The sequence below is a fragment of the Mytilus edulis genome, chromosome 3, assembly GCF_963676685.1.
Source record: "Mytilus edulis chromosome 3, xbMytEdul2.2, whole genome shotgun sequence".
NCBI lineage: Eukaryota > Metazoa > Mollusca > Bivalvia > Mytilida > Mytilidae > Mytilus > Mytilus edulis.
The window spans coordinates 27,118,962-27,136,388 of NC_092346.1; the positions used below are offsets into that span (position 1 = coordinate 27,118,962).

Genomic DNA, 17,427 nt, shown 5'->3' on the forward strand with positions numbered 1-17,427 from the left:
CTTGGTCAGCACCTCATAAGGAACATTCATGCTATGTTTTGTTTTATTCCATTCAGTGGTTCTCTAAAAGAAGTCATTTGAATGCATTTCCCATAGGGTCCTATGTTAAACTAAGTCCCCCGTTGGCGGCCATCATGGATGATGGATCGGCTACAAAGTAACAACACTTGGCCAGTACCTCTTAAGGAACATTCATGCCATGTTTGGTTTCATTCCATTCAGTGGTTCTCTAAAAGCAGACTTTGTATGCATTTCCCATAGGGTCCTATGTTAAACTAAGTCCCCCGTTGGCGGCCATCATGGATGATGGATCGGCTACAAAGTAACAACACTTGGCCAGTACCTCTTAAGGAACATTCATGCCATGTTTGGTTTCATTCCATTCAGTGGTTCTCTAAAAGCAGACTTTGTATGCATTTCCCATAGGGTCCTATGTTATAATAATAATAATAATAATAATAATAATAATAAATTCTTTATTTAAAGAGGGTAACTCAATTAGAAAAATTCTAATTTTCATTGAGGCCCTCAAACAAAATACATGCATACAGTTAACATTGATACATTAAATTACAATATATATTACTAGTATATACAACAATTCAATCACTAAAATATACAAAGGGTAATAAATGACAATATTTGATATAGTTTTGTTAGAGAAAAACAAATTATTTGACTTGCATATAATTTTCAAGAAAATGATTATAACTATGTTTCTTGAATAATTCCACATTAGGACATTTTTTTATTTCGAGTTGTAAATTATTCCATACTTTGGTTGCAGAGTAATGAAAAGATTTTTTATAAAAATTTGTATTTGGCCTTGGAACAAAAAGATCATTATTAGAGACAGATCGTAGGTTGTGGCGTTGCACATCATCAATATTTAGAATTGCTAAGTAATCAGGTGTTAGCCCATTTACAATTTTATACATTAAAATTGATTGTTGGTATTTTATTCTTTTGGTAAAAGATAGCCATTTTAAAGAAGAAAACATGAAATTAGATGGAATAGAAATATCGCATTCCAGTATAATTCTTGCTACTCTTTTTTGAAGTTTTATGATTCTATCTGAATCTTTTTGTAATAAATTTCCCCAAACTGAACTACAATAGTCTATATATGGTAGAATATATGCATTATAAAATAGTTGCCTTGTGTGTATTGGCAAATATACTTTAATTTTATATAAAAGTGATACTTTAGAAGAGATTATTTTACATACACGATCAACATGATCTTCCCAGCTTAAATTTTCATCAATGTCAATTCCAAGTAATTTGAAAGAATGGACATATGTTAAACTAAGTCCCCCGCTGGCGGCCATCTTGGATAATGGATCGGCTACAAAGTAACAACACTTGGTCAGTACCTCATTAAGGAACATTCATGCCATGTTTGGTTTCATTCCATTCAGTGGTTCTTTAGAAGAAGTTCAAAATGTAAAAGTTAACGACGACGACGACGACGACGACGACGGACGACGACGACGGACGCCAAGTGGTGAGAAAAGCTCACTTGGCCCTTCGGGCCAGGTGAGCTAAAAATAAATTGACAGCTAATCACCTCAAGACAATATAAAACTTATTTATACATAATTTTAAAACAGCAGTATAAGGAAGGTAAATCAAATATACACAACATTATACTTTTTAATGTGTTTGAATTACCTCCCTTACATTTCTTTTAAATTGTCCATTAACCAGGACACCCTTGTTTTCCCCCTTTTTTGTACATAATTCCGACACGGTTTGAGCCATTACCCCAAGTCAATCCTAACCATCACTTTGTGGTATGGAAACTTGTGGTATAACCTAGAGAGATACATACACCATTCGTCAAGTTATTGACTGGAAACTAGAAAAATGCTTATCTGGGCCCTTTTGTGGCCCCTAATTCCTAAAGGACCATTTTCGTTTGTGGTTATAAACCTTGTGTTTAAATTTTGTAGATTTCTATTTACTTATACTAAAATTATTGTCCGGAAACCAAATTTCCAATGCAATTATTTTGCGACAGTAAAACTACCGATGGACGGCCGACAAGCTTCAAAAAGAATACAGTAATCAATGAACCAATCAAATATCTTTTTATTAAATAATATTAATTCGAGTTTTGCCGAAAGCGGGGATTACGGATTAAAAACATGCTTCGTATAAGTTTGTCAAGAATGGCTTTCGGCAGTTATCACTTAGTGTCAAATTATCTATGTGCTTTGTTACAGAACCTTTGCGTAGCTAGAAAGAAACAATGTGGATGCAACTACTGCCGAGCGGAGCGAGGCGAAAAAAATTTGGGACCCTATTATGCAGAATTTTTTTTTTTCGGTTTTCGGTCATAGGACGGTTAAAAGAGGAGCTATATGTAGATACAAATTTATGAATGTAAAACTATTAATTAATCTTCTGAATATAGTAACAACACATATTTGTGATACAGAATTTACTCAAAATTGTCCAAAATCTGCTCTTCGGGTCTGGGCAGAAACAAACTTCTCTATTACTTTGTCAACATTCACACTGAAATCCCGATGAATATGCAGTAATGCTATGTAACTTTCGTTGTTCATTGTTGATCGTACCGGCATTTGTTTTCAATTACATACGTAGTACCGTGACTGATACATCTCAGGGCCATCATGGCATGGTAGCACTCGCGAGATATGTTATAAACCAGCGTACGTGTTCGGCATCGAGCGACCTCCCAATTGAAATCGTCAAAATTACATGCTAGGTCAGTTTCGTATGTTTCAGACAATATTGAGATTTGTTCGTTTGTGTTATATCCTACAACACGATGAAGCAGATACAGCACAAAGAAGCGATTTTCTGATAACTTGACGCGACTCCACTCTCCAGTTGCCTTATCATATGGTCTATGAACGCAAAAAATAATGAGACTTTCCAATACTGTTTTGGCGTGGTTGCAGGATAATGGCTCCGGTAGTCTGTCAACCACATCGCCTCGGCATATTTTCAACGATATCGAAGGGATCTGATAATTCTAATGCCGATTGGTACATCTCATTCCAAACTGATCATGTGCTGTAAAATGTGCTCCAAAACTACATATCTTAGACTGAGTATTACAAATTCAAAAGTAAAAATCTTGTATAAGATACAAGTAACCTTCCGATTTTGTCATATTAATCTCCATCTCCAAATTTTTTTTTATTTTGAAACCAAATGTCGTTATTTAATGACATATCATCAATTAAAAAAAGTGACAACATAGGTGTTTCCTTTAACATTCAATTTATAAATTTTGATTTTGACAATTCTTTTTTTGCATGCCGAATCAATGCACACGCAACTTCGGAGCTACGATCTTTTTCTGAATGAACAGCTTCATCAACACTTGTAACTAGGTTGTCAAACTAATATCCGGGATAGACGGAAAAGACACCAACAGTCTCCGATTCCGATTGACCAACTCATCTCTCTCTCTTCTGCTTTTTTTGTTGTTTTTGTTGTTGTGAAAACGACGTGGATGCACGTGCTGTCGTGCCTCCGTGTAGCTACGCCCCTGCCTTTTATCTTAAAGACGGATATAAATCTTTGATAAGTAATCTGAATAAGCCAATCAATAAGTTAAATTTTAACGTCAAGTATAATAAAACTATATTATACTCCAAGTAACTGAAGAAAAATGTCTGTCCTTCTTTTGAGCTCAAACTAGCCAACGTATGGCATGTGTCTTTTAGGGTTTATGATATAGTATGATCTGTTTGAAATTACTAGATTATACATTTGTAGTAATAAATCAGAGAATATGGACAACAGACTGACTGACTGGTTGCTTTTAATTGTACACAATCATTTTAAATTAACATATTTTGCCAAAAAAGCATACTGTCATATTAGGCTCGGGAAATAAAGATTTGGCAATAATAGACCCGGGAATTCAGGATTGTACCGATCCCATATCTATCGTGTCTATTCTTTTAAAAAAGAAGAACCTATCATTCACTTTTTAATATGGTTTGATCTAGTTCTCAGATATTAAACAATAGGTCAATTATTATATTTAGTGTATGGAACAAACAAAGTTGTACATATAAAAAAGAAGATGTGGTATGATTGCCAATGCCTGAGACAACTGTCTACAAGAGACCAAAATGACACAGAAATTAACAACTTTAGGTCACCGTACGGCCTTCAACAATGAGTTATGTCTGCCTGGCTGTGTTTATATTACATTGGCCTCAATTTCATGGCTTATTGCTCAATGTTGATTCTGTGGTTGGATGTCAGGCACTGCTAGCAACAGGACCACTATATTTGGTGAATATAATGATTATAGGGTGTACATGTCCGTCTGGCTTGGTTTATTTTACTCACTCGGCTCTGACCTTGATAATGTTAAGTTTATGTATTAAAACCTTCACATTAAAGAATTTCATCTGCATTTGTGTGCACCTGTTGTTCAGGGATTGTCGTTTGTTGTGGTTCACAAGTGTTTATCCTTTCTTGTTGTTTTTTTTGTGTATGGATTAGTCTTGGGTTTTCTGTTTGAATGGTTTCAGACTAGTCATTCTGGGGCCCTTTATAGCTTGCCGTTCAGTGTTAGGGTATTACATCTATGGTGTTAGCCAATGCTCTGTGTCGAGGCTGTACTTTGACTATTGTACTTTGACCTATAATTGTTTACTTTTCATACATTGTGACTTGGATGGAGAGTTGTCTAATTAGCATACCACTTCTACTTATTTCTATTTCAACATAAATTAAGGATCATTCAGGCATAAGTAAATTAGGCGAGACATTTTACAGTGTGCACTGCCTTGACAGGAAGGTTAACACGACGGGTGCCACATGTGGAGCAGGATCTGCTTACCCTTCCGGAGCACCTGAGATCACCCCTAGTTTTTGGTGGGGTTCGTGTTGTTTATTCTTTAGTTTTCTATGTTGTGTCGTGTGTACTATTGTTTTTCTGTTTGTCTTTTTTATTTTTAGCCATGGCGTTGTCAGTTTGTTTTAGATTTATGAGTTTGACTGTCCCTTTGGTATCTTTCGTCCCTCTTTTTTTAACATAGTATAGTTTAGTTTCAGTATCGAGAATATTTACACCACAACCAGTTTAGCTTAATACTAACATAGTCTCAGACATTTAAATTATTTGATTTGCATTTCATTCATTCAATGTTTTATTAAAGTCTCATCTCTCAACAAGTACAATCAATCTTTATACATTGTAAAATAACACTAGATAAAATGAGTGCCATTAATATATACAGAATTATAAGAGACTATTAAAATGCATAGATATAATACACAAATTGAAATAAAATACTATTTACAATATATAAAATGTCTACCTCTTTTTAAAATCAATTGACAGGTTTTGGCACACACACATATATGGCACGCCGTTTTTATATTTATTCAAATTTGAAGATCTCTTATTAAGTATTAAGATATCTTTAATTTTTATAAGATATCTTATTTAATTTGAAAGTAAATAAGATATCTCTATTAGTTTATAAGATATCTCTATTAGTTTATAAGATATCTCTATAAGTTAATAAGATATCTCTATTAATTAATAAGATATCTTATAAAGTATATAAGATATCTTACTTCTTTATAAAGATATCTTTTAAATACATACTTTATAAGATATCTTATTAATTAATAGAGATATCTTATAAACTAATAGAGATATCTTATTAACTTATGGAGATATCTTATATATTAAATAAGATATCTTTATAACCAATTAAATAAGATATCTATATAAGTTAATAAGATATCTCTAAAAGTTTATAAGATATCTCTATTAGTTTATAAGATATCTCTATAAGTTAATAAGATATCTCTATAAGTTAATAAGATATCTCTATAAGTTTATAAGATATCTCTATTAGTTTATAAGATATCTCTATAAGTTAATAAAATATCTCTATTAATTAATAAGATATCTTAAAGTATATAAGATATCTTACTTCTTTATAAAAAATACATACTTTATAAGATATCTTATTAATTAATAGAGATATCTTATAAACTAATAGAGATATCTTATAAACTAATAGAGATATCTTATTAACTTATGGAGATATCTTATTAAGTAAATAAGATATCTCTATTATAAACTATATAAAAGATATCTTATATAGTTAATAAGATATCTTATAAATTAATAGAGATATCTTATATTTTAAATAAGATTTAATTTTAATAAGATATCTTATGTAATATATAAGATCTCTTATTTAATATATAAGATATCTTATTTAATAAATCAGATATCTCAATTAATATATAAGATATCTCATTTTGTTATTAAGATATATCAATTAGTTTATAAGATATCAGATATCTCGAAATTGAATAAATATAATAACGGCGTGCCATACAAATACGTATCATATTTACATCTGAGAATCAAAACACTAACTTTTGATTATCACCTAAAGTATTAAAATTATCATTAAAAGTTTCAGCAACATGATATAAATGGTTTCTAAAATCGTCATATAGAGGACATCTTAATAAAACATGCGCTTCATCTTCAATCAAGACGTCACATATATGGCACACTCTATTTTCTAAAACAATATTTTCATCTCCCTGTTTCAATTCTTAGGGGATCAACACCACATCTAAATTTGTGGAAAGCACTTTTGTGACTGAAGGGTAAAGCTATTTTGCAGTATTCCTCCGGTTCAAAATTTTCCTTAAACAGTCTGTAGTTCGTAGCTTATTGCCACCTCTGCCCGATATAGATTTGTCAGAATGTAAAACAGCCTGCCAATTATCGACATGTTTTTCGCATGTTTTTTGCATGAAGGTAAAAACTGAAAGTCTTTCTGATGCATACTATTACTGTTTCCTTTTTTGAACAAATATGTTATGTGTTCGGAAAAATAGGATAAAAATGTTTATAAATATTAAATATATATGAAAAAGTTAACAAATATGTATTTTAATAATTAAGGATTTATATGTCTTAATAAGGAAAATGAAATGTCCTTGAAATGATTAAACACTATGTCTAGATACAATTCTATTCAAAATAATAAAATAAAAAAGAATTTCAAACTTTATAAACAAAACATGTCTGATATGATTTCTCTTTTTTCTCACCACTTATATGACTTGACACTATCATCACTCCAGTTTCTCTGTTGATGTCTATAGCATAAGGATCTTTGATTCCATCAGCATCTGATAGTATTGTCTTACAGATCTTACCATCTGGTGATACTACCACGATACTGTTGTTTCCAGCAGAAGATATATAAACAAAACCATTTTTGTCTAATGTAAGTCCTAGTGGTCTGGCAATGTCTTGATGCTGAAATTTCCACAGAGGTTCTCCTGTAACTTTGTAACAGCAAAGTGTACTTGCAATGTTATTGGTACCATAGATATTTCTTTGGAATAATGCAATAGGTCCAACTACCATTCCTTCTATGATTGTTTGAGACATATCACTCAGATTCACTGTAGTACACTGTCTGTCACCATTACGGATGACCAAATTTTTACCATCACTTGCTACTCCAAAACAGTTGTGAGAAAGTTTAATTGTTTGAATAATTTTACTTCTATCTACATCCACCAGGACTGTCTGGTTTGCTGGTCCTAATGCCACAGCCACTATATTATTCATGACAAGGCATTCATCATATGCAAACTCTGTGAATGTAACTACTTTTCTGATAAAAATGCCATCATTACTGAACAACAGTAGTTGGAATTCGTCTCTATCAAGTATTATAAATTTACCATCAGGTAATATAAGACAGGCAGATATATCTAAAGACTTTATATCTTTTGGAATTGTCAGTCTTGTCAACAAGGATGGTTTTATTTGTTCCACTCCAGGAACTTTTGGAATCAAGTGCTGGGCTTGATCTTTTCTTCCAGCCTTTATTTTTAGAGTAGAAGTGGTGGTATTGATATTGATATTTCCAAATGAATTGACATCTTGTAAAATTGATTGTAGAGCAGATGAAAGTTTGACCTCTAGATTTTTTTCAATGAAGTGGTCTCCACTTTCTAAATCTTCTATATATTTTGTCGTTTGTGATGTAATTTTCTCGATCTCTCTTAAAGCAATAAACATTTGTAGCTCTGTAGTATATCGTGTCGTTTTGGAAAACTGGCTCTGTATTTGGTTTATCTGACTAGCCCGCTGTTCCATTTGTTGCATGAGACTGGCCATGTTTGATTTAAGCTTTGAATATTTAGATTCTAAATCATTAAGTAAGTCTTGCTCTAATTTGTTTAAGTAATCATCAATCGACTTTCTCATATACCGTATTTTCTCAATGGCTTTGGTGTTCTGCGTATCGGTGGTAGTGATCCTGGTTTTTAGATACAGTATGGCTGTATCTATGTTTTCCTTCACATCCTTTAAATCTTTTTCAAAAAGTTGCACTGAGGCAGATGATTTGACTTGCTGAAGGATATCTGACAAAGGTTTCATTTCTTGACACATCTTGTGTTTATCAGTGACACACTGAACACAGCATGGACAGGCATGGAAAGAACAGTAAAGTTCAAACTTCTTCTTGTGGTCTTGGCACTGGCTACTTATTTCTTGCATGAATGTAGGTAACTTTTGGTAATCATCAGCTGACATGGTTTTATGGTTCTTAGACAGTCTCGACTTGCTGTGAGGTTTTTCACAGTCTCCACAAAATAAAACCTCACATTCTGTGCACCAGATGACTGCTGAATTGGAGATTCCATCGTCATTGCAAATTGTACAAAGTTGTTTGACTGATGAGGCCATTAGTTTTTCTCTTTACATCTGAAATATATGGGGGAAAGCTCTCTATAAATATGAATGAGTTATATAACAAATAATTTGCCGAAAAATTTTACTGTAGTAAGTAATCAGTATTATGAATAGATTCTACATGTCCCGATATCTCATGACAAAACATATGCTATAGCTATATATATTAGGAAACTGTTAAAAGAAAATAAAGAAAAAAGGGATCAGCAAGACAAGATCTTCAAAAGTGCAGCTATCCAAAATTATCGGTTGACTCCTTGAAGGAACTCAAATGACGAATTTTATCATTTTTGTTTTGTTTTTACGTACTATCTTGAAAACTATAATGAAAAGATAGATTTCTAAAATGCAAAATTGATCAATAAGTACTACATATCTACAAATAGGTCAAATAGAAGAAATTGTTAGTCCGCTCCCTGTAAGTATTATTGAGAACTTTAGATTGACAGAAAGACAAAATCTATTTGATTGAAGAGGTATGTCAACTTCTAATATGAGTTCTTGTCCTTTAAGATGAATTTTTATGACCCATCCCCATCTAGGGGGCATTATTTTGGTCTGTGTGTCCGTTCGTTTGTTCAGTCGTTCTTTCGTCTGGCTGTCTGTCTGTCCCACTACAGATTTAAGGTTTTGGTCAAGTTAGTTTTTGATGTAGTTTAAGTCCAATTAATTCGAAACTTAGTTCACACATTGCATATGTTATAACATTTCTTATGCTTATGTTAAATTAGAGTTTTGATCCCAGTTTCTCGGTCCACAAAGCAAATAAAAGTGCTAGTGGAGGTTAAAGTGTTTTTTTTTAAAGTTTTTGGCCTGGGTAGTTTTTCAGTTTTTGATAAAATTGAAATCCAATCAACTTGAAACTTAGTACATAAGGTCCCTATGATATGATCTTCCCAATTTAAACGACAATTAATAGTTTTGACCTCCATTTCACGGTCTACTGAGCATAGAGAATGGTAATGGGAGTGGGTCATCTATGTACTATGAACACACTCTTTTTCCTTTTTAGTTTTGTTTTTGGAACCAAAGGTATGTTTGCATAAGAAAACTTCAAACAGCAAAAATTATCAGCTTTACTAGATGTACAAATAGATCATATCTGAAATTGATAGTTAACTTAAATGATATTTTATCCATTTTTGAAAATCAAAAGCAGAGAGACCATAAACAACAAAAAATAATCAGTCAAACATCTACTCTATATATAATCTTGGAGAGTCCACCCAGGTATTTATGAAGTTGCACCGAATGATCAAGTTGAGAGACATTATAAGACTCTTAATTTCTAACCTGAAGTTCATCCTCGGAGTGACACTGAGAAATTAAAATATCTAGAAAAAAAGAGTGTACTATCTCCTTGAAATTTTTGGACTGTGTCAGAATAATATATCAAATAAAGTAAATTTTCCTTTTCTTGTGTTGGACATTTATTATGTTTTTACTTTCTGTTTTAAACAATCAAGGATTTCTTGTTTTATGTATTGATATACTATTGCCAGAGTTTAATGAAATTTTGATGTTAGTTAATTAAATAAATGTGCTATTGAATTATTTGAACATTCTTACCATGAACATTTTGACGGAAAGGAATTTGAACAGGGAAGTAAAATGTCCAATATCTGGGACACTTACGTATATTATTGATTCAAATAGAAATTCTTATCCCAAGAGTTAAATGTCTGTGTATGAATATAAATTTGATACATTAATATATTTTTTTTATTTAAATGCGTGTTTTTTTCATACTTACTTAAAAACACTCAACAATTTTTAAAGAATCTCCAATGTGTGTAATCACACAAATCTGATAAATATTGTTTTTACATTCAATTAAAACAACTTTCATATTTTTTTTATTTATTAAACATCTTTAAAAAAAATATCAATTTTGAAAAAGTTTTAGTATAACTTAGTTAAACTTTTTTAATTACAGTACATGTAACTCCTCAAGACAGATGAAAAACTGCATGATTTAAATTATAGAAACAAAACATTATTTGAATCTGGAATAATTTTGAATTCTGGAAAATTGATAAGAAATGTATGATGAAAATAAACCAAATTAACGAGACACTGAGGGGGAGGGGGTAGTTAGTTTATACAGAAATAAAAGCAAAAGTAATTTGAATCTAAGTCGTGCAAGAAGGGCTAAACCCCTAAAGTTGGTTAGTTTTCATCATACATTTCTTTTCGGTTTAACATAGTTTGAAATTATTCCAGAATCAAATATTTGCTTTTTTAAAAGTTCAATTACTTCTTAAAAAGGAAACATGTTTGGACAAGACATTTCATTCAGAAATACTTGTGATAATACTATTAAGGCAAAAATATATTTTTTTGGCACCTCCCCTAAAAATTAATAAAGCTCTGACCGCTTAAATAAACACTATTTGTATTTTCAGTCAATTTAGGTAAAAAAAATTCATAATCTTCGTGCGTTTTTGGCATATTTAACCTGCGGCCGCCATCAACTATCCAAACAGTTTTTATATTGATGAATTCTATATCAAAATTGGAATCTTTTGGTTACAAAACATTTTGGATCGTAGATGGCGGCCAAAGTTTTCTTAAAGCTTTTAGGTCTGAAAATTGCACACAAAATCGACCTATTTTGACAAAATGTCTAAAATAGGGGGGGGGGGATGGCTACTTTGGAGAATTTTGTATACCTAAACTACATAAGTGTCCTTACAAACTACGGTATATTGCTGGGTGTTCCAAGTGCTCCACGGAACCTCTTTGTAAATTATTAACGTATATTTGATCAGCAATCGAAGACAAGCTTCAAAGTTATTGTGAAACTGCTTATTTAGAGGTGGAGTGAATCAGATGTAGATACTTAAAAATTCCAAGGATCTTTTAGAGCACATACAATCTAACTCTCTTTCATCTTGCAATAGTATTAAAACATTTGCGGCTTTTCTACACTTTACACAAGTATTCCACATTCCAAACTTAAAGACAAATTGAAAGAGTTGGTATTGCTTTATTGCATGAAAATGAATGGCCAACTTTGAACGAACAATTGTCGGGTCATATTAGGACCGCAATTTTTTTTTTGCGGTCGTAATAAATGTCTCCTGCTCAGTTATATGCATTGGATACAGTAAGTCTACCTTGCACTGTATCAGTGCGTGAACCGGTGACAAAATATTATCGCCCCTGTAAACAGTGGGCTCTTCTGACTAGAGGTAATCGGTAAAGAACAGCGGAAAATGGTGTACATTGTTTACGAGCTTGAAATGAGCTAACACAGACGAACTGAGACGTGTCAACGTAATGTGAATATGATAATGCACCAGGTAAATTATTAATTGTTAAGTTTATCACATCATCGTATCTTCATATGATAGGTAAATAAGTGAATTTTCGATTTTAAGTGTCGTCAGGGTTCAAACCTGGAATCATGCCAACCTTTCATAATTTTTTTTTAATACTAACCTATAGTCGGAACATCTTGATTTTCTCCCAATTTGTAAAGTTAATTATGCTGCTTGACATATATTTTTTTGGGGAAAAAAATTGATATGCAGTCAAATGTGGCAGTTTTTAATATTTGTTGCTATGTGAAATAAAGGGAAGTAAATTAAAGTAAAAGAAGGCGCGCTTTTTCAAATAGTAAACAATTTAATTCAGATGCATAGTATTTTGTCAAATGATAAAGAATATCGTAGAAACTTGCTAGAAATTCATCTAATTTATAAAAGATATACAACATGACATACTGAAATCTGAAAAGGGGTAAAACCACCATACCTTGAACAAATTCAGTTAAAAAAAGGGGGGGGGGTGGTAAAATGCTACGAAATTTAGATTTTATTTATTTTTTGTCGACAGCCATAAGATGATTTGACATGTTACTAACTACATTTTCAATTTCATTGTAAAGTAAAATTGGCTTTTTTTGGGGTCTCTGTTTATTGTGGTCTGATGTTTTTAGGTTCTCTTTGGATTGCCAAATAATATTATAATCATCTAATTGAATGTTCAAATTATTTTGCAGCGATGGTGTGTATGGAAGGAAGACTGTCATAAAACCCAACAGTTCCGGATGGCCCTTTAAATAATTGCTTAACATCAATAGCGATGTAAGATTCAAGTGTTTGATTTAGCACAAGTTTAGCCAGGTTTTCCTTATAATTGTGGCAGAAAAACCACTAGACAGTGTCATGCATTGAAAGGATATCAAACGGATATTTTATGGAATGATTCTCGTACATATAAAATCATATGCATAGGAATGTGGAGCTAGTGTCTTTCATGCAGCAATTTTTAATTTCCAATATAAACTCTGAAAAGACAAGAGCATAGAAATGTATACCAATGAGAAACATTCTTTGTGAATAAAATCATTCCAAAACTTAAATGTGTCATTAGTGTTGCATTATTTATCAGTAGAGATAATCAGATTCCAGTAAGATTGTCCAACTGATGGTTTTTGTTTGTAATCGTTTTTGTAAATCTTAGTTGTTTTGACAATCCGGGCTGTGCATGTTGCCCGGCTGACCCTTTCAGTGTGAGACAATGTTTTGTTTATGATAAACAAAATCACTGATTCAAGACTGGAGCGGACCCCTTTTAGGCAGTTAGTGCGAATCCTTTAGGTTTAAACCATTACATGCAATACGGGGGGAGGGGGAAGATTCTTTTTTACCGAGTCAAACATTTTTCCTAATTATAATACATTGAGATTTAATATATACTTTGCTATATGTAGTGTGTATATTAAAGTATTGCCAACAAAATTCATCAAACTTGGGATCATAATATTGTTTAAGAAAAACCCTTACCCCCTGTACATCATAAAAGTTCATAATCTTCTGCAGCACACGTGCATGGTTAATTCGGATCACATATTTTCTATTCCGATGTTATAAGAATTCGAAGGTTCATATCATTTACAATATCATTCAAAAAATTTCTGGGATTTTTTTTTACTATCAACGTTGAACCTCGAGGTTACATTGTAGTAAAAAAAAAATCCAATAAAAACGTTGAATGTAAATGATATGCACCTTTAAATCTTATATTGTAGGACTCATGTTGTTCAAACATAATGTGTTGATCAATTATGTTATGATGATTTTGATAAACTTCACATTAGGTAATCTTTCACGTATATTGATTACATTATATCGAGTTGTCCCAACGATATACTTGTCGGTGTGCTCGATCATACGAATTTACCGACATTCATATAGACAAAATGACACAACTTTGAAAAATTCTTGTGACGAAACTACATTTCGGAACACGTTAAAAATTGGATACCCATAAAGCTACATTATTAAGGTTTGATATATATTTTTTTCAAAAAAAAAGAAAAATATGCAGTCAAATCTGGCAGTTTTTTACACACCCCTATGTTGAACAATAGGTTGTTCAATTAACAGCATGTTTGGCAATTAAAAAATCATATATTAACACATTTAGCTTTAACATTTACTTTATTTATAGTGGTTGTATAAAAGTTATATAATGGTTTTGTGTTTTAAGAGATATTCATCCCTATGCATATCGGGTTTTATGCGTAAATTGTCTCTCCTGTTCTTAGACCTTTTCTATCTCTTTCATAAGAAGAGTGACTTTTCTATTGTTCTAGTGTCACTGGAAATCCCACTGTGTATAAGCCAATCAATATGTGGAATTTTAACGTGAAGTATAATAAAACTATATTATACTCCAAGTAACTGACGAAAAATGTCTGTCCTTCTATTGAGCTCAAACTAGCCAACGTATGGCATGTGTCTTTTAGGGTTTATGATATATATATATAATCTGTTTGAAATAACTAGATTATACATTTGTAGTAATAAATCAGAGAATATGCACAGCAGACTGACTGACTGGTTGCTTTTAACAGTACTACACAATCATTTTAAATTAACATATTTTGCCAAAAAAGCATACTGTCATATTAGGCCCGGGAAATAAAGATTTGGCAAAAATAGACCCGGGATTTCAGGATTGTACCGATCCCATATCTATCTTGTCTATTCTTTGAAAAAAAGAAGAACCTATCATGCACTTTTTATTATGGTTTGATCTAGTTCTCAGATATAATAAACAATAGGTCAATTATTATATTTAGTGTATGGAACAAACAAAGTTGTACATATAAAAAGAAGATGTGGTATGATTGCCAATGCCGGAGACTTCTGTCTACAAGAGACCAAAATGACACAGAAATTAATAACCGTACGGCCTTCAACAATGAGCCATGTCTGCCTGGCTGCGGTTATATTACATTGGCCTCAATTTCATTGCTCAATGTTGATTTTGTGGTTGGATGTCAGGCACTGCAAGCAACAGGACCACTATATTTGGTGAATATAATGATTATAGGGTGTACATGTCTGTCTGGCTTGGTTTATTTTACTCACTCGGCTCTGACCTTGATAATGTTAAGTTTATGTATTAAAACCTTCACATTAAAGACTTTCATCTGCATTTGTTTGCACCTGTTGTTCAGGGGTTGTCGTTTGTTGTGGTTCACAACAGTCAGGATCCTACTACTTCAAAACTATCTCCCTATTACGCCAGTTCATTTTCACAATCGTAGAAATGGAAGCCATTGTAGATATTGTAGGGATGATGCGCTACCAATTTTGCTCTTGGAAACCGATAAATTTATCCACATTGCACCAGTACGATCCTTATATGTCATTTGCATTTTAAAAGACAAATGTATCAACTCGCTAATGAGCATCAGTTAATGATCTTGTCTGCATTGATTCAACTTAAAACTATTGTCTGATCGGTTGTCAGGTGGAATTTTAGAAAATTCATAAACATTTAAAAAAATTCTAATTAAATATTTCGTGGAAGGGCAGACTAGATTTTTTTAGTGGTTGAAGACTATAAACCCTAGTTTTCACACAACATTGAAAAAATTATAATTTATCGAAGATATGCATTTTCATCATCCAACTTGAAAGACTGTCGTCAAATACTTTTAGTAAAAAAATAGCTATTCGAACACACCTACTCTGTTTTTGTGATTCATTAAATAGGTATTTTACTTGACCCATATATTTTAACTTTTAGTACTGTAATTGTTTTAATTTATAAAGTCGACCTGTAGCTTTGATATATAAAAATAATAGAATCTGAAGCGAGACGATGTATGAAATATTCTTGCTTTGTACGATATCAAGACAAAATATTCAACTCAAACATGGCCTAACACAAAAAGGTGCACTCGATTTTCTCTTTTCGATACTATTGTTACCCATTTTTTTGGAATTTTTTCTTGAGTCATATATAGAAGGGCAGACACGAAAATTACTGAACTTATAGAATAATATGTTTTCCGTCCGTGGTAATTTTTTTTTTTAATCGGAGGATATGCATTTTCTACATCCAACTTGAAAGATACTCATGTCGTCGACCTGATATCTAATTGTTCTGCTTAACTATGTACTAGACAAATTGAAAACTTATGCAAATGGTGTTTTTAAAATAAAGCACTTCGTTATTGAGAAGAAAATTACAATTTTGTTTGTTTCTATTGACTTTTAAGTTTTTTGTCACTATACTAAACATTACAGTACACATTTATCGCCTTCTCTAACAAAGAGCTTCGATTCTTTTGTTCTATTTCAACCGGGTTTCCGACTGACAAGTGTTTATCCTTTCTTGTTTTTTTTGTGTTTGGATTAGGGAGCTACCATTTGATTTTTATGGGGGGGGGGGGGGGGGGGGGGGGGGGGCTAGGATGAAAAATTTTGTCCTGCATTTTTTTTAGCTGTAATCTCTGTCCTGCAATTTATTTTTCACTCTGTTTGGTCCTGCTTTTTTTTTTAGTTTATCCCGACTTTTTTTTTACCTAAATTATCGTCCTGACATTTTTTTTTTGGCAATTGTCTCATCCTGCCTTTTTTTTTACTCAAAACTCCTGTCCTGCCTATTTTTTCAAATTTCATCCTAGCCCCCCCCCCCCCCCCCCCCCCCTCCCCCCTATAAAAATCAAATGGTAGCTCCCTTAGTGTTGGTTTTTCTGTTTGAATTGTTTTACACTAGTCATTCTGGGGCCCTTTGTAGCTTGATGTTCAGTGTTAGCCAATGCTCTGTTTGGAGGCTGTACTTTGACTATTGTACTTTGACCTATGATTGTTTACTTTTCATACATTGTGACTTGGATGGAGAGTTGTCTAATTAGCATACCACTTCTACTTATTTCTATTTCAACATAAATTCAGGCATAAGTAAATTAGGCGAGACATTTCAGAGTGTACACTGCCTTGACAGGAAGGTTAACATAGTAAAGTTTAGTTTCAGTATCGAGAATATTTACACCACAACCAGTTTATCTTAATACGAACATAGTCTCAGACATTTAAATTATTTGATTTGCATGAAGGTAAAAACTGAAAGTCTTTCTGATGCATACTATTAACTGTTTATACTACACTCTTTCTATTTGAGCAGTCAAAAATGCGTTGACCTTCTATGTCATATACAGTCACTGACATAATATCACTTTTCCTCATGAATATTTAAACAGAAATTGTCGAAATTATATAAACAATAATAGTGCATTGACTATTGTCTTTATACTGCAATATAAAAAAAAACCATTTTCAATTGTTGTTTAGTGGGTTAATGTTATTTATTTGATTTATATATTAGGAAAATCCCCCTTTAAAAAGGCCTCATATCACACAGGC

General features: G+C 32.3%; 1 protein-coding gene and 1 long non-coding RNA gene across 2 annotated transcripts; one reads left to right on the forward strand and one right to left on the reverse strand.

Moving 5' to 3' along the window:
• Window positions 1–6,911: 6,911 nt before the first annotated feature.
• On the reverse strand, window positions 6,912–10,380 carry LOC139516098 (uncharacterized). The gene is made up of 2 exons (XM_071305946.1): window positions 10,325–10,380; window positions 6,912–8,767 (listed from the first exon to the last, which is right to left on the reverse strand). Exon 2 carries the CDS (start codon window positions 8,747–8,749, stop codon window positions 7,043–7,045), a length of 1,707 nt encoding a protein of 568 aa, XP_071162047.1. The 5' UTR covers window positions 8,750–8,767; window positions 10,325–10,380; the 3' UTR covers window positions 6,912–7,042.
• Window positions 10,381–11,885: 1,505 nt separating this feature from the next.
• On the forward strand, window positions 11,886–13,124 carry LOC139516099 (uncharacterized). Its single transcript, XR_011662911.1, has 2 exons — window positions 11,886–12,060; window positions 12,762–13,124. It is a non-coding gene; the product is annotated as an uncharacterized lncRNA (long non-coding RNA).
• The last annotated feature ends 4,303 nt before the right edge of the window (window positions 13,125–17,427 follow it).